The sequence below is a fragment of the Mauremys reevesii genome, linkage group 2 (assembly GCF_016161935.1).
Source record: "Mauremys reevesii isolate NIE-2019 linkage group 2, ASM1616193v1, whole genome shotgun sequence".
In the NCBI taxonomy this organism is placed as follows: Eukaryota; Metazoa; Chordata; order Testudines; family Geoemydidae; genus Mauremys; species Mauremys reevesii.
Genome location: NC_052624.1, coordinates 271,705,791 through 271,724,372, shown reverse-complemented (window position 1 = coordinate 271,724,372; position 18,582 = coordinate 271,705,791). Strand labels below are relative to the sequence as shown.

General features: G+C 43.2%; 1 protein-coding gene across 1 annotated transcript in view; it reads right to left on the bottom strand.

Annotated features, from left to right (window-relative positions):
• The window catches only part of TG (thyroglobulin), a 219,399-nt gene that overhangs the window by 103,251 nt on the left and 97,566 nt on the right, over positions 1-18,582 (bottom strand). The window contains exons 33-35 of the mRNA XM_039523028.1: positions 17,063-17,142; positions 15,334-15,471; positions 10,075-10,140 (exon numbers count right to left, since the gene is read on the bottom strand). Coding sequence (XP_039378962.1) covers positions 10,075-10,140; positions 15,334-15,471; positions 17,063-17,142 — 284 coding nt within the window. The remainder of the gene's footprint in view (positions 1-10,074; positions 10,141-15,333; positions 15,472-17,062; positions 17,143-18,582) is intronic.

Genomic DNA, 18,582 nt, shown 5'->3' with positions numbered 1-18,582 from the left:
CTTATACAGGCTCCTGTTACCCCCATCCTCTGTCCCAATTTTCCACACTTGCTGTCTGGTCACCTTACATCTAACTGCCATTGAAAGTGATGGGAGTTAGGCATACAACTAACTTAAGAGCTTGTGTAAACCCCTCTGGGTGTCTAACTGCATAGTTGGGCACCTTTGTGCCTTCATAACATCTTCAGACCTTCAGTCACTTTTAAATATGGGACTTGCATTCTTAAATCACTTAGATGCTTTTGGAAATGTTACCCCTTGACCTATCTTGAGTTTATGTATATATAGCATCTGCTCTAACTCTCATTGAAGTCAATGGGAGTTTTCCATGGATTCATAGATTTCAAGGTCAGAGGAACTGTTTTTATCCTCTAACCTGACCTTCCACGTAACGTAAGCCATAGAATTTCAGACAGGGATTCCTGCATCAAGCCCACAACTAAATATGGACTTAGGATCTAACCTTTAGGCACCTGTTTTGGTTTTTTTTTTTTAAATTTGGCCTCAGTGTTTTTCAAAGAAGTTTTCAAAGGAAAACACCCAACACATTCAGAATTTTTTCTCATATGCAGCGGAGAAAAATAACTTATGTGGGTCTTTTAGAATCTGACATGCAGAAGTAGAAAAAAAAATTATGCGTTGGGACTGGGCCTTTAATTACTTTGGTTTCGTTCACCAGATCAGCAGGTTATAAAGCAGAGGGGCCTGCAAGCCTGAGATTACCCTCTCCATGTAATTGTAGGATGGAGGAATGCTGTCCCAGCTGCTGTCTTACGATTGCTGGTGAACAGCAATGCCTGCTGTTTGAGTTCACCTACCATGCAAGATGCAATTTTATAGCTGTGTATGTTTATTAAAGACTGGATTTAGCCTGTTTAAAGACAGCCAGTCTGTAAAGATGGCCAGCGTTCTCCTCCTGATTCCCATCACTGGAAGAGAGCCTTTTCTAAATTGGTCAGCAGGTTCCTCCATCATCCAAAGCACCTTCTAGCTGAAGGTTTTGGTGGTTCACATAAACAGGGCTATGACATGTTCTTCACCCTAGCAGTGAAACACCTTGCTAGTTCATGAGAAAAAGGAAGTGAAACTGACAGATTGGTCTTGTTCCACTGTTCACAGTGTAATAGAAGAATTTATCTAAGATGGTATGAGTAACACAGGAGAAATATCACAGCTCAGAGTTTCACCTTGACACTGCCCTTTGAACTATGTAAGTAAACCAAGAGGGGAAGATGCAGTTTGTGAATTCAAAATAATATGCAATTTATTAAACTGGATTATGAAACCAAAATATATTTTGTTAAAAGTCCCATGTTATTAAGGACAAATCCTGTGCTAAGTTTGAAGCCCACGTGGTCAGGCTGTCCTACGGGGGTTCCAGGGAAAGATCAGACAGAATGAATTGCACCTCACACGTTAAAGAGCTGCTGCAAAGCTGTGCCGTGGCTGTCATTTCAGCCTTGAGGCTGCAGACGCTTCGGCAGGTCCTCTGCTTCCACTCTCCAGGGAGTAATGTGGATTCATACCCTACCCATACCCCTGCCTCAGCCTGTTTGTGTCTGTGCTGCACATTCGTCGCCAACTGTGAACAGGGAGTGCAGGAAGAGCTGTGTGCCATATACACAACCTCCGCTAATCTTCCTCCCACACACTTTGGAACCATGCTGCTTCTCTTGCACTTCAGGGACCTGTGCCCGTGACGATGAAGGCTGATTGTCCCTAATTAGCTAAAAATAATTAGCCAGTTAATTTGGTACTGTAGTGATATTTTAAGAAAGAACACAGAGTTATTTAACGTTACAAATTAGTGTAGCCATCACTAGAAATACAATCAGTGGGATTGTGAACTTGTCCCTGCATTGCATACCAGGTGCACTATACTTTGGTTTTCAACTTCGCTCGAAGCACCAAGTATTGGCCAGAACAAGAGGCAAAATGTTCAGTGGCCCAATGATAGGACTCATAAGGCAAATCTTATTTTTTACGATTCAGAAGATTTCACCGTTTTAAAGCCAGAAGGGACCATTATGATCATCTAGTCTGATCCCTGTATGACACAGACCAAAGAATTTCTCCCAGCGGTTCCTATATCTAGGCCAATACTCTGTGGCTGAATTAGAGCATATCTTTTTGAAAAATATTGAGTCTTCATTTAAAATCTGCAAGTGATGCAGAATTTACCATTTCCCTTGATAATCTGTTCCAATAGTTATTTGCCTGCACTGTTAGAAATCCATGTCTTATTTTTTTCTAGGTGAAATTTTAGTGACTTCTTTTTCCAATTCCCACTTACATAATTTTTCAAAAATTCTGTTTTTATTATTATTGTTGTTGTTTGAACAAAAGAAGCTTTTTAGCAATGTGGCTTAAGCTACAGATTGTTACATAATCATTACGCTTCAACTTTGCAGAGCACAGAGTACCAATAATCCAGTTCTGACAGCATGGAACTGGTGAACTGTCTAGCTTCAGACACAAAGCTTCAAATTACTACTTACGTTCTGAAAAAGAGAGCTTTGTCTGGATTCCATTGTAAGTCAACATGTCTGGAGTGTATTGCTGAGGTTGGAAGCTATTTTCGCTAGGATAATTATATTTCCATAATGTCCACTGCGTGACCTCAGGCCAGTCATATGTCCTTTGAGTGCCTCAGTTTATCCCTTTATAAAATATGCATAATAGTTCTTACTAGGCCAAATTCACAGGAGTAAATCCAGAGTAATTCTATTAAAGTGAATGGAGTTACTCGGGATTTATACCAGTGTCGAATTTTGCCCAGCATAGCTAGCTCACAGCAGCGGTGCGAGGTTTATTCCTAGGGTTTGTCTACACAGCAACAAAAAACCCGTGGCAGGCCAACACCAGCTGACTCAGGTTCGCAGGCTGGGGGTGCAGGGCTGCTTCATTGTTATGTAGACTTCAAGACTCGGGCTGGAGCCCAAGCTCCGGGACCCTCTCACCTCGCAGCGTCCTAGAGCCAGGGCTGCAGCCCGAGCCCAGACATCTACACAACAGTGAAACAGCCCTGCAGCCCCGAGCCCTGTCAGCCCACGTCAGCTGGCATTGGCCTGCCGTGGGGGTCTAGTTGCTGTGGAGACATATCTCAAGGGAAACAAGGAATACAATTGGTGTATTTATCTTGATTAGAAGTTAATGGGTAATAGAGTTTATCCACCTGTATGTGCATGCGTGATCGTGTGTGAAAGAGAGTGATCCAAACATTCCATTTCATTTTAAAATACAGAAAATTCAGCAGCTGCTTTGCAACCCATATTAGGAACAGCACAAAGATCACACAAGCACAATGCAAAGATACAAGGAGTGCACACGGTATATGAAGAGTGTCCTTTTCTAGGCACAATCCTTGCTCGTTCTTTGCTTTAATCCTCAAAGAATTGACCCTTGCATCATTCATGTCTGATCCTTTCCATTTTATCACTATGGGAATGTTTTCCATTTCTCAAATAATATCTGTCGAAATTACTTTCAGCTTTGTCGTCTCACTGTCTCCCTGCCACTGAATTCAAGTACAGATACGTGCAAAATCATGACCATTTGGGTGACAAACATGGTGTGAACTCTGGGACGAACCCATTTCATTGCTGTGCTGTTGATCACATTGCTATAGACTTAGCCGATTAGTAGTCTTCTTCTTTCCTCCACCGAGCAGGTAACTACCTGTGTCCATGGTTCATTCCCACCCACTCTCCAATATGACCCCAAGGAAGGCCTTCCCAAGTCTGATCTAAGCTTGTCTCCTGCAGAAATTGCTTTTTCAATATCTTACAAGGCACACAGGTCCATAGAAGTGCTGCTTTGTTGAATGTACACAGTGCACCTGATGAGAAGTTACTGTTTTATACATAGTCGAGATGCCACTCGTTCTAACCACATTCTAGCAATTGCTTTGATTGCATAATTATAGTGGTCTGAATCCATCCAGCTCTGTAACTTTTATTGAAAAATTATAGATGTCTCATACAGAAGGCTTCTGTCTTCCAGATGTTTTATGACTAAGGTTTAGAGGGGAGGTATAGCTCAGTGGTTTGAGCATTGGCCTGCTAAACCCAAGGTTGTGAGTTCAATCCTTGAGAAAGGCCATTTAGGGATCTGGGACAAAAATCTGTCAGGGACAGTACTTGGTCTTACTGTGAAGGCAGGTGACTGGACTTGATGACCTTTCAAGGTCCCATCCAGCTCTATAGATAGGTGTATCTCCATATAAACTTTTCAAAAGCACTCAGTTCTGGTCTCTCTCTGCTGCCAGTGAAGTCAATGATAGACCAAAGCTTTGGACAATCCCACCCTTGATGTGTGGAAGTAGAGGCACACACACTGTAATGAATAGAGTCCAATTCAGAGAAAAATGTGTGATGTGCTTAGAGATGGCCATCAGCCAAATCCCCAGAGCTGACAAGCCTAATTTATGTTAGGAAGACTCGATGACCTTTCAAGGTCCCTTCCAGTTCTAGGAGATGGGTATATCTCCAATTATCATTATTATTTTTTTAACTCTGACCTGACACTGAATTTCACAAATAGCCCTTATATTTAAACTGAGCTAAACTGAACACCTGGATGCAAGCAATCCCAAACCTTTGGGGTGTTTTAAATTCACATCTAGAACTGAATTTTGCAAGTGACCTCTATCATTATACAGCAATGGATCAAGCCTAAATCCTAAATCCACCCCCCCCCCCGAACTTTGGGGTGTTCTGAATCTCTGTCTGAATTTTGCAACAGGACAATGTCTCTTACAGTTGTTCTTTCCTACTAAAAGTTGGCTGGTTCATTTTAAAACATAGTGAAGGGAGATTTCAAAGCTCAACAACTTTAATGTAAACCTCACGTAGGGTACACAAGATTACTGCAAGTCACCCTCTTCTTAGCATAGTCCCCGATCAGATAGACTGGATATTTTCTCTACAACATGATTTTATGGTATCTGCGCTTCAAATACTATGATGTTAAATTATGTCACATCCTATTTAAGCACTAACATAACAATTACACAACCATCAATATCTGAGTTACTCAGACTAGCCAAATTAATGGAACATTTGCTACTATCACTATTGATACAGAGCAGTATTAGCTTGGGTTCTTTAAGATGATTATAATGAACTAAAGTTTCAGCTGTCTTTACTAGTGATGGACAAATCTCAAAAAAATTCAGAGATTTGATGCCATAACCCTTCAAATGCTTTTCCAAAGCATCTTCCTCCTAACTCTGCAACACAGAGTTGAAAATAAATTGTCTTGAGAGATTTCTGGCTGGGAAGATAACGGGAACAGCTTTTCCCATAGCATTATAAGGTCTCTGCTCCCAGAGGCAGAACCAGGAAGAAGAGCAAGGATGCATGATAATAAAAAAGGCATCTAACCTTTTTGAACGTCAGAGTCAGTTTGGTTTGTGTTTTAGAAGCAGGGCCAGCTCCAGCATTTTTGCTGCCCAAAGCAGCGAAGAGGGGGAAAAAAAAGCTGCAATCGGCAGCACTTCAGCGGCTGCTCTACCACGCCGCTTCATTCTTTGGCAGCAATTCAGTGACGGGTCCTTCCCTCTGAGAGGGACTGAGGGACCTGCCGCCACATTGCCATCAAAGACCCGGACATACCGTCCCTTTCATTGGCCGCCCCAAGCAACTGCTTCCTGAGCTGGTGCCTGGAGCCGGCCCTGCTTAGAAGGTGGCTAAGGCTGATTCACCACTACCACCTCTCAGAACCAACTGACTCATAACTAGAAAATACAGATTTAAAGGTGTCCAGAACTTTATCTACCTCAATGGTAGGAAACACTTGGTGATAACTCAACATAGTTGGTGTATAGCATACAGTATATGCCTTCAGGCCTAATAGCGATGCCTCTCAGCAAATGCCTTTATTCTACTGCTCTCCAAAACCAGCTCACTAGTGAACATCAATGCAGCATGGATTCACTTCCCTTTTAAAAATAGGTTTAGTTCACATTTTTGCGAACCTACTTGGCTATGAATGAATCGGAATGAACCATTTTCTTAAACCTACCACATAATAACTATAATCACTTTAACCTACACACAAAGATGTTATTTATGGCATTGAGAAGCACAGTAATGTTGTTGCGCAGATGTGAAATGGAAGCAAGTGTCCTTTCAGTGATGCCAGTTATAGTAAGTGGTGTGTGGGACAACATAAGTGCACCAGACGTTTTTTAAAAAGAGTAAACTCCAACTCTTCAAACTACGACAAGGAAAGTGCCAAACGCATTGAAGGAGAATGTCGAGAAAGGGAAGGTTCTTATCTTATCTAGACCTCTGATATACCCACAGCATTTGGAGGAAGACATCAGACCAATTCAATTCAATAATTTCCAGGCACGTTCCTGCAACTGTTGCTTGTGTAAATAATCCTTAATCACACGACTAGTCAGTGGGATAACACATGTGAACAAGGATTACTCATATGAGTAAGATTGACGGATTGGGCCTATATTAACATGGCAAAGGGGCCCAGTGTCACCTGCAAGTATAAGACAAGCTTTGGCCCTAATGGGGGTGAACCATCTTTGTACAGCGTGCCCAGGTTTGCACTACTTCCCATTGCTGACTTGTGGCAGAATGCCACATATTGAAGGCTGTCTCAGCAATCCCTTTCCTTTCACTGGACCTGGCAGTCAAGTGAGAAGCCCTTTCTCGGCAGTGCAGCCCCAGTTAAATCAATGGGATGGCTTACAAGGATAAGGACTATCGGGTTTGCCAGGATCAGGCCCTTTAATTTCAGGCTAGTTCACAAAGTAGACGATTCATCCCACAGCAGAGGGTCAGCACAAAGCCTATGCACCACTTACATCTCTGTGAGCTTCAGCAAGACATAAGGGTGCTTGCTCATGCCGGCCCTCTGCAGAAGAGCAAATTTCACCTGCTGAGAATGAGAGAGAGGGGAAAGGGGGTGAAAGAAGGAAATTGGTCCCTCCATTCCCCGGCTTTCTGCTGTCCTGTGACCTCACTCAGGCTGTCTCCAGCATAACATACTGCTCCCTCTTCTGGTTGGATGCTGTGGTGCATCCACATTTTTTAAACGTGTACTGAGGTGAGAGGCATAACACGTTGAAAATATATGCTGATAAATGTATTCTCATGGGGCCAAACCTTACAGCCATTGTTCAGTTCTTCCTTGGGGAAAATCTCCCATTATCATAGAGCCATAGAAGATGGAGATGATGGCAAAAGTCCTAAGAAATCATCTAGACCATCTCCCAGCCAGTGTAGGACTGTTCCTTACTGTACATTAAGGTAAGTGGGAGATTTACCTGAGTTTGAACTGAGTAGGGCCTGTTTGATTTGGCCATGACTATCATATTTCTGTATAAAAAAGACTGACAGTATATAGATGTAGAGGTCACCATTTAAAAAAATGAACATCTACTAATGGTCACTACGTCATGGTGTCTGAAATATGTAGTTAACTAGTTATGTCCTATTCTAAATAGAGAAATAAAACGCAGTATCTCAGATACCACGGTGAGGAAATGTTTTCTGCCCAAAGTCTCCAATTTGTCAAGGTTGTTTTGAATTCTAATGTTGTCCTCCAAGTGTTAGCAACCCCTCCCAGCTTGATCATGCAAATGTTTAAATATCATGGGTTGTAGGATCATAGAAATGTAGGGCTGGAAGGGACCTCAAGAAGTCATCAATTCCAGCTCCCTGCACTAAGGCAAGAGAATGAAAAAGGAAGCTGATGAGGTTAGTACCACTTTTAACAAGGGGAGGAAGAGAGGGCTTAAAAGAGAACTGCCTTTTCTGGATTTCCAGGTGAAAAGATAGTTTGTAAAGGAATGGAATTTTCCAGCTTGACACTGATCCACTAGAAACCCTTATTAGCTCACTTCAGTATTTCACCAAAGGAGTCATCTCTGTACATGCTCATCCGGACACCTGTTTTCCTCCCGTTATACAGCCACATCTACACAGACCTTACAACCAAGTTTAAATAATATGGTTAATAATAAAAAAACCTTTAACCTTACACACTGCTTTAAATATCTACAAAGTGCTTTACACATTAGCTAATTCTTGTGTGCTAAGTCAGTATTATTATCCCCATTTTCCAGATAGAACAATGGAAGCAAAGAGCTTAAATGACTTTCCTAAGCCCACACAGCGAGTCAGTGGCAGAGAAGTTTAAATGTAGTTGGTGCCAGATGTGTTTTTATTATGGTATAGTTGGTCAGGTTCTTTCCATTTATATACAGCACTGACCAGAAATGCCATTTATTTATGGAAAGTCATTTCTGCAAAGCCCCATACCTGCTGACAGTCTACGTGCATTTCTGGAAGACAGCAACTGCGAAGTCCCAACAAACAGCAGTTAAGTTTCATCCATTAAAGAGATCTCTCCATAGTCAGGAGAGATTGTGTCAAACCACAGGGTGTTCACTGGGAATTCTAATTGATCAATGTAATTTAATATGCAAACAACAGATCAGGCAACTTTTGTCATATTATTTCTACCATCACAGGAAATAATAAAAGAAGAAATGGCGAAGGGCCTGATTCACCACCGCCTTTCTTCCCTGATTCAAAGTGAATCTTTAAAAAAAGGCAATGCTTTATGTGGAATAAAGCAGATTTCAACTTGGAGTTGCGATTGTGTACAGTCATTACAGGCTACTATATTCCTCTCCCTTCCATTAATCCCATCAAATGGGCTCTGCGCTATGAGCCCTCTCCCTCTAGTGCCATGTCCTCCATCACACCACATGCTAACATGCCTTCCTTTATGACATCCCGCCACTTCTTTTTGGGTCGGCCTCTCTGTCTTCCTCCTTCAGTATTGATCTGTTGGACTTTCTTACCCACATTGTTGTCAGGACTGTACTTTACACGAATAAACCCTCTGTGTCTGCGCACCCTCATTTTTGGGTGTTACTCTGAGCACATCTGTCACATACACACGCCTGACATGGTCCTTCTTCCTTACGCCACTCATTCATCTCAACGCTTGCGTTTCAGTGGAACAGATCATTTGCTCATGTTTCTTCTTTGCTGTCAAACACCCAACACCACACATTAAAACTGGTCAGACCACTGTTTTACAGACTTCTCTTTTCATCTTACTGGTACCACGTCTATCTCTCTCTCCATTTGAGTCAGGCATTGTGAAGGGCCATAATCCATTTAATGTGGATGTAAAATTTTAACTGCAGTTTCTGCGAAGAACTTTTTATATAGGCCTGGAGTCCACAGCTTGGCCTGGGCCATGGGGGCTGGCTAACAGAGAACAATACCTAGCTAAGAGAAAGCTGGGGTAAACAGATAACCTTGTGTGTTTCAAGTCAGTGAGCGGAGTCAGCATAACTCAATATAATTGGGCGTCCTTATCACGAGTTATAGACACATGAAGCGCTGAGGAAGGCCTCATGGTTACTCCCTAATGCAGGGAGGAGATAGTGGTACAATACCCCTCAGATCTCAGACAGAGTTCAGGAAGAGGCCCAATATAATTGACATGAGTTATGTTACCCTCCCCTCACAAATGTATGCCAGTCCTAGCCACAGAAATGCAAGGGTAAACTTATAAACAATTGTTAAGTATTAATGACTGCTTTTTTGCTTTAAATCTCTAGGAATGTACCAGTTAGGGGACATGGTTCAGACCTGGGTCTGGGTTTGCAGCAGGCTAGTGTGTCTAGCTCAAACCAGGCAGGGCACTGAAGTCCCAAGCTGCCAGGGGAAACAGGCTCAGGGATAGTCTCAGCACATCAGTTGGCAGCCCCAAGGGGTTTTCTGTGATCCAACCGGTCACAGATACCATTCCATTTATAAATGATTAATTCCTTCTTGAATCCAGCTAAATTCTTGGCCTCAATAATACCTTTGTGGTAATGAGTTGCACAGGCTAATCATGCCAGCCAATAGCTTGTCTATTTTGGTTAAATGATACATAAAGAAAGAAATTACCTGCTATATCTGTACAGAGTAAAAAAGGGAAACATAAATGGATCATTATACAAGTGGTTGTTATGCAGAGCATGAAAAATAAAGGTTACACATTTCCTCAATTCTTTTCTTTGCCCTAATACACTATGACACTCACCATTCTCTGGGCTCCAAGGAAACAGAACAGGTGGGCACACATTGGGTATAGTATTCGTCATGGTTGCTAAAAAAAAAAAAAAAAAAAAAAAAAAAAAAAGACAGTTTGTTATAACAATGTAAGGTAGATAGGTTTTTAAATCTAACTATATCATCTCTGAACCTGCAACTTCATTTCTGGGATTTGCACATCCACAACGCAAACCAAACAGACTTTAATATCTTTGCTTCCCAAACACTGGCTTTAGGCTGTAGCGCTTGTTCATATCTGCTGTTATTTTAGCTCTTTTTTATTTGCATGCCAACATACCATGAAATATATAAAGATTCAGCAAAATTTCCGCAGCAAAATAAATATTTTATAGTGGGCTAAAGCCAGAGGACTTTATTTGAGCAAACGTCCATTGGCATGTGTAAGGCCCTCCAGATTTCAGCCACTGACTTTATACTTTCTTTTTTAGCCTCAAAACTTTCATCATAATTGTTCCACTTCTGGTCCCCGGAGCCGGAACACACCTGCACAAGTGATACAAATTTTTGTCTGCAAATATCTTGATTTGCATTAACATCTGTGCCGACTTTTGTCTTGATGCATGGTACAGTGGGAACGCATTAAAACTTCTTCCCCATCAAAAAGAAATGCAGCTCTCTCCATTCTCTCTTCGGCTCCCCATCTGGCCTGTGCCATAGGCGCCTCTCTGCAGTGCCTTTGTCCAATAAGAAGTGACAGCTTCTGTTGATCGAACTGCCATATAATGCCTAAGCTCGGAGTGAATGAAATGAAAAATCCTCTGGACTTTAACAGGGGGGCTTGTTAGTGAGAAGAAGGACGGTCACGCAGTTAAGGCACTAGCCTAGGCCTTGAGAAATGTGAGTTCCAGCTTCTGTTCAGTGACTTAGCCTTTCTGTGCATTGATTTCCCCTCTGCAAAATGAGGGTAATAGTACTTCCTTCCCTCACAGTGGTGTTGTGAGGACACATATGCACCTTTTAATGTATTTATCTAACATAGGTTAGGGGTTTGTTATAGAAGTGGATGGGTGAGATTCTGTGGCCTGCATTGTGCAGGAGGTCAGACTAGATGATCATAATGGTCCCTTCTGACCTTAAAGTCTATGAGTCTATGAGATAAATAGCTAATAGTTTTAAATTAACTGCCCTTTTAGAATAACGTAGGAAGAGCAGCAAAGAGTCCTGTGGCACCTTATAGACTAACAGACATATTGGAGCATGAGCTTTCGTGGGTGAATACCCACAGACCCAGACTAACACGGCTACCCCTCTGATCCTTTAGGAAGAGTGAGTCATTTTAACTACAGTTGAATTACAGATTATTACAGAGACAGCAAGGCACCTACAAAATGGGGACAAATCCTTTGGCGTTTTTTGCCAGTCAAGCTGCAAATGACTAAGGAGGACATTTTGTGTCTGCTCCGTGCAGCTGGAACACAGAAGCAGGTTTGCCTTCAGCTTCCACTGGGCTTTATGCTATGACAAAACTCTAGAATTTAGAGATAAAAGGAACCCAATTGGGCCATCTACACTAACTCCCTGCCAGAGCAGAATTGATCTCTGCAGCACATTTTACAGTTTAAATGTTGTGCCAATGCATGAGAACCAAGCAATGAAAATCTACCATCAACCATAACTGACCCGCCTAATTTCAGTGCCCAAGATGAGTGAAATGCAGAGCATAAATGTAAATTCATCGCTCAGTTATTTCAGTTCTAATAACCAAAGCTGTCAATAGTCACCCAGAGAAGGATTTTCAAATGCTGTTTCAGACAATTAGCTCAACATCCTCCACTGGAAAGAGGAGACAAGAAGCGAAAGCTTTCTGTGTATTACAGAGGAGAAAGGAACTAGACTTAAAAATAGCAGTAATGAAGCAATGGGCGGTATGATCCTGCTCTCAATGAAATTCAGTGGCAAAAATCTCCATTGACTTCAACAGGGGTGGAGCAGGATTGGGTCCTTCCTCCTGTCATTTGGTACAAATGCAGGCGTTGATCCACCCCAGCAGGCCCTTGCACCCCTGTGGAGCCCTGTCTTCAGTGGGATTCTGCACAGAGGCAAAGGCCCACACACAGATTGGATTGCATATCCAGTAGATTCTGATATAGTAACCCCTCTGCCACATGAGCAAACCTCTATTGGGCTCAATACAGTGGTGATATTAAATGGGCTGTGGTCAGACTAGACGATTGAATGGTCTCTTCTGCCTTAAACTCTACGGAACTGTAGTCTGTTTGAGTAACGATAGCAGGATCGGGTTCAGACAGGCCTCCATTTTCTCTTAGTGTTTCTGCTGCATTGAAGGAAAGCCTGAGAAAGTGGAACCCCACCCACACACTGTGGTCAGCTAGTCAGAAAGCACAGAGCTTGTTGCTCAAAATAATTTAATACTTTCCAAGAAGACAAAGAAAAAACCAAACAATTTAGGCTCCAATGTGGTACATGCAGAACAGCCACCTGCAGGCAGGATTCTAATTATCTCGGAAAGCTAAAAAAGAGACTGCAAGTCTAACAGAGTTCAGTCACCCCTCCAGCAGGCAGAAATCTCCCACCGTGTTCTCTAAGGTCTGAGGCGCATATTTTTTAGGCCACACACAGAGAATTCAGGGTGGCGGAGACTTTTAGTGTAAAGCAGGGCTTCCTAAAAACCATCACAATCCCTCCTTCCCTGTTTCCCACCACCACAAAAAAACCAAACGAACAAACAATATTTGTATGCAGAAATGAGCCTGAACCAAGATCCCAGATGTTTTCCTAAAAGATATGCTTTAGCAATTATTTGGGGGAAGTTCTATGGCCTCTCTCTGGCTGTGTTATACAAGAGGTCAGACTAGACAATCACAATGGTCCCTTCTGGCCTTGGAATCTGTGAATGAAACTATAAACATTCCCTGAATCCAGGGAAGTTTGAATCCAGCTCTGGAGCTGAACTTTGCAGACAGGGCCGGCTCTACTGTTTTCGCCGCTCCAAGCAGAGCACTGAATTGCTGCCGGGGACGGCGGGGGCAGTCCGTGTGCCATTAAGGTGGCACGCGTGTTTCCGCGGCGGCAGCAATTCGGCAGCAGCTTCTGTCTTCAGCCAGAAGACAGAAGCTGCGCCGCCGTGGACAGCTGAACATAGAAGCTGCCGCCAAATTGCCCCCGCCGCAGAAACGCACGTGCTGCCCTAACAGCACACGGACTGCCCCTGTGGTCTGCGGCGGCAATTCGGCGTGTAGCTTGGAGGCAAAACCACAGGGACTGCCACCCCTTGCAGATTGTCATCCCAAGCACCTGCTTGGAATGCTGGTGCCTGGAGCCGGCCCTGTTTGCAGATTAGGTCAGACGGTCCACTTCCTAGAAAACAGGTGAACAGCAAGAGACGGTTCACTCCGAAATGCACCATCCCAGGAGCGCTGGAACAATTTGTATAGCAGGGGTGCTGAGAGCTATTGAACCAAATGGTAAATCATGTATATAATGGAAACAACTTTAAGCCAGGGGGTGTGGCAGCACCAGGGGCAGCTCTAGCTTTTTTGCTGCCCCAAGCACAGCAGTCAGGCAGCCTTTGGCGGTGCGCCTGCGGGAGGTCCGCTGGTCCCGCGGCTTCGGCATATCCGCTGCTGAATTGCCGCCGAATCCGCAGGACCGGGGACCTCCCGCAGGCAAGCCGCCGAAAGCAGCCTGACTGCCGCCCTTGCAGGGACCAGCAGGGCACCCCCTGCAGTTTGACGCCCCAGGCACGTGCTTGGAGCGCTGGTGCCTGGAGCCACCACCGGGCAGCACCCCTAGTTCCAGCACCTACGCACCATCCCGTTATTCTACTCCTCCCTGTCCTGCCATTGCCCACCCCAACTGAATTAGAAATTATCCTCCCTGGGACCTACCCTCTGGAATATACAAGTCAAAAAGCCACATGACTATATTTTTCCACCAGATAAATGAACAAGAGGAATTTGCTGTTCCAAATTCTTCTACATTTTTTTTGCAAACTTGGTGTCGAGTGCACCAGTATAGTTACTGTAAGCAGAGTAACTGCAAGTCTCCGAGAAAGATTTTGCATTATGTGGGCCATTTAGCCGTGGAAATGTTATGTCCATATTTTCTGTGCAAGGCACTTAAATATCTAAGTGCTAATGACTGGCAGCCATGTTACTTTTGTTCTTTCTTGTGTTTTGTTCTCTCTATCTAAAAGAAATGTGACTGTCACCGAATTGCTCTGTAAGTAGAGAAAAACACCATAAATTATATTTTTGAGCTACTCGGTAGCTTGAAACTGATTGCTATTGCTGACTGAAAGGTTTCCACCTTTTTTATTTTTGGACAAAAAATGGCTTGTTGATTAAATGTACATTTTCCCAAGAAAATTTCCATTTCATTTACATTTTTGATGTTTTTGTTAAAAAAAACAAAAGTGTTTGGTTTGCAGTTGTTAAAAATCTAAATGATCCTGGGTTTAGTTTTCCAAAACTGAAAATTATGGGGTTGTGAGTTTTCTTTAAAAACAAATAACAAATAACCCCTGACCCTAAACTAATTCAGTGAAAATTTTCATCAGAAATAATATTTAGTTTTGTTGAAATTTGTTATGGAAAATAAAATATATTTTGACCAGTTCTAATCATCTTCCCTCTTTGTGCTGTTCTTGTCTTCTGGAAACACTTCCTTCAGCTAAATAGGCTAGCTTTTATCAATGGCTGAATTATTTCAATGCACACTAGAAATGTGGTACTATTGGTATTTAAACTCTGGACATAATCCTGCCTTTACTAAACAGAGGAACAAAAATCCCATTGACTTTGTGGTTTAAAAGTCAAGACCTAGATAAGAGAATATTGGCCTCCACATATCCCAGTATGGCTTCTAAGATTGGTGCGGTTTACTGACTGCTGCACCTTAGCAATAATCTGGACAGTGGGAATGAAGTATTTGGTCTTGTAACTAAACTGAGGGTCTATAGTGGGATATAAGAGATCTTTGTTCAGTTCCTGGCTCTGTCACACACTTTCTGTTTAACGTTGGAAACTCATTTAACCTCTCTGTGCCTCCGTTTCCCATCTGCAAAATGGGGATAAAAATACACCCTTTGTCTGCCTCCTCTAGCTGTAGCCTCTTTGAGGCAGGGCCTGTCTCTTACTATGTGTTTGTCCAGTTCCTAGTACAATGGTTTCCCAGTCTTGGCTGAGGCCTCTAAGCATTACTATAAAGCAAATAAATAACATCACACAGAAGACACTCTAAATGGCAGACCACCTGCATTACTCACCAGGCTTCTGATACCAGCCAAATGGATATATTCTGACATCTGCAGAGCTGCAATTGGAAATCTGCCAAGTGCTTTCTGTTTCCTCAGTGCAGGTCTGGATTCCTAAACTGTTCAGAGTCAAGCAGAGCACCTCACCACCTACCAGGAAAATATCCAGTTACAAAAATAACCATGGTAACTTTGTTTTAAATAATATTTTTAAGAAAATTAATATTTTCTGGTTCCACTAAGTATTATACGAAAGTTCCTTCGGCTCAGAAATCAGAGAAGGAAAAGACCCATTAGGTCCTGCTCCCATTGAAGTTAATGATGAAGCTGTCTTTGATTTCAGTGGGGACACTATCAGGCAATTAGGGCTGGTTCCAAAGCCGACTGATGTCAATGGGAGTCTCTCAACTAACTTTTCAGCACCTCTGAGTAATGGAGGGCCCAGCCCCAAGATTTTCAAAACCAGGCCTGATTGTAAATTGGCAGGATTTTCAGAAGTGTTGTACACCTAGCACTTCCAACTGACCTCAGCAGGAGCTAATGAGTGGTCAGCACTTTTGAAAATCAGGCCACTTGCTTAGGTGCCTAAATATGAATTGAGAAGTAAAATTTTCACAAACACCTTAGGAGCCTACGTCCTTTTGACTTTAAATCAGCTATAAGTCACATGGATGTTTTTGTAAACCATTAGGCACCCAAGTCTGCAAATGTTGACTTGGGCATCTCAAGCTAGATACTCCCAAAAATGAGGACTGCCCAAAATCAGTGGACAATTCGAAAATGTATGCAAGATCATGCTTGGGAGAACACAAGAAGCTAAAGTTAAAAAAAATTTTCAAAGCACATTAAAAAATGAGACGCCCAACTCCCATTGAATTTCACCAGGGTGTGGTGTCTAACTCCCTGAGACACTTTGGAAATCAGCCAAAGTCTTTAGAGTGGGGCTAGTACTGGATGTGGGGATATGGGTGATATACTATTTTATCCATTTGTGTGAAATATTGGTAGAGCTATAGCCCTGCTAAGAAACCACTCCCATGAGATGTTATTTATGGAGCTAAGGCTGGTAAGTATTTTACTGCTCTGGTAAGATGGCTGCAACATAGGAAGCAGAGCTGTGTAGAGAACGACAATTCCGTTTCAAAATTAATTTTTGCTCCGCACTGGAAGAAGGACATGACCCTTTGAATGTTTTTGTGAAAACAGAATTATGTGGAAATGTCTGTTTTCTATTGAAATTTGGAAGAGTGTGTGTGCGTGTATGAGATGCCTGAAAGTCTAATGTTTAGAGCAGTATCCTGGGATGTGGCTAGGGTGACCAGATGTCCCAGTTTTATAGGGATAGTCCTGATATTCGGGGTTTTGTTTTCTATAGGCAACCACTCCCCTCCACCCCCATCCCGATTTTTCACACTTGCGATCTGGTCAGCCTAGATGTGGGAGACTCAGGGTCAAGTCCTTGCTGTGCTTAATTCAGAGGAGAATTTTCCAACTCCGACCATTCTGAATCAGGCTCAGCAGGGCCTTGCACGCCGGTTTCCCGTATCCATGGATACTGCCCAAGTCACTGGGCCGCAGAGTATGAGAGAGTAGCTTGTCACCAGAAATGTTCCGAAGGGGCACTGACAAGCTCAGCGAGGGCTTTAGCCTGGCCACCTCAAGCTGAAAGAAAAGCAACATTCAATGTAACGGACACAGACTGAAAAACGAACTCTATAAATCCAGCTTCAGTAAAGAATACCTGGTGACTGAGAGTCATTTAAAAGCCCAAATCCTGTGCAACAGGGGTCAGCATCACATCGGCGCTCACACTCAAAAAACCTAACCGGAAAGAAGAAAATACTCCAGACTTTAGTACAATTGGCAGCCAGTTGAAACTATAGCCTTGTTCACAATTCCTGCAGGGGTCTGCCTAGGGTTGCCAACATTGTATTTCAAAAACACAGAACTGTTTTCTTAGCACCCCTCGGAGGGAGGAATAGCCTGTGATATTGGGCCAGGGGTGGGGTGCTCACTGCTCAGTACCACAAAGGGTGGAGCGTACCAACCATATGGCAGCTGAGGAAATCTTCCTCTCCCTGCAGCAGGCAAGCACTCTTGGCTGCTGGGACTCAGCTCTGAAAGTGAACAGGGCAGCACTGAAGGGCCAGGGCTGGGACCAGAGTGGAAAGATGCACCAGTGATTAATGGCCCTCTGCTGACTCCAATCCTTGAGCACAGGCCCATCCGCTTTCCCTGCACAGGCTTTATCTAGCAGGGCAAGTGGATGGGGCTTTGTGTCCTGGAGCTGCGCTGAATGGTTAGGTTCAGGAAGGGGCTCTGTCTGGCAGGGGGGTCAGTCCTCCCGGGGTGTAGCCTTCTCTTCCCTGCTCACAGAGTCTCTGCCAATGTCCCCCGTAGACAACCATAACTGCTGGGTGGTAGCTACTCCAGCTGCAGCAGTGGGGAACAAGGTGGGCAAGGAGCCTGGTCCTGGAAGCCAAGACCACCTGCACAGAGCCCTTCAGCTTCCCCTGCCACCAGGCCCCCTCCTGACCACCTTTTCAGCATGGCCCCATCAGGTCTTCATGCCCCCCGATAACCTTATCGTGCTCCCCCAGGGGTCCGCGCTCCATGGTTTGGGAACTGCTGTGCTATATACATACATTGGTTCAGTAAATCCTGGGACCAATTCTGCATTACTACATAGTCTAATTTTACAAACTTTATCTCATTGGAAGGTAAGGTCATAATAAAACTGGTTTTGCATAATGATAATATTTTAATACGCTGAGGTACGGGATAAAAGGCATCCTGCACTGATTTAGTAGGGGACGGGCAATTTTCTATTTAAATAAGGGACTTCCCTTGTAATATGGGACTGTTGGCAACCCTAGGTCTTCAGGTCCTGAGAGTTTAGTTACCAGTAATACATTAATGTTTTTGGAAGGTCTCTTTCTATAAGTCTATAATATATAACTAAACTATTGTATATAAAGTAAATAAGTTTTTTAAAATGTTTAAGAAACTTCATTTAAAATTAAATTAAAATGCAGATCCCCCCGGACCACTGGCCAGGACCCAGGCAGTGCAAGTGCCACTGAAAATCAGCTTGTGTGCTGCCTTCATCACGCATGCCATAGGTTGCCTACCCCTGGTTTAGCCAATACACTGCAGTGAGGAGTTGTATAGAATCTGCAAATTCACACTGCACTCTCTAGTTCTTTGTATTGTATGTATAAGAGCTCAGCTGTTGTTATTTAGAACAGTGACTAGTGAAAA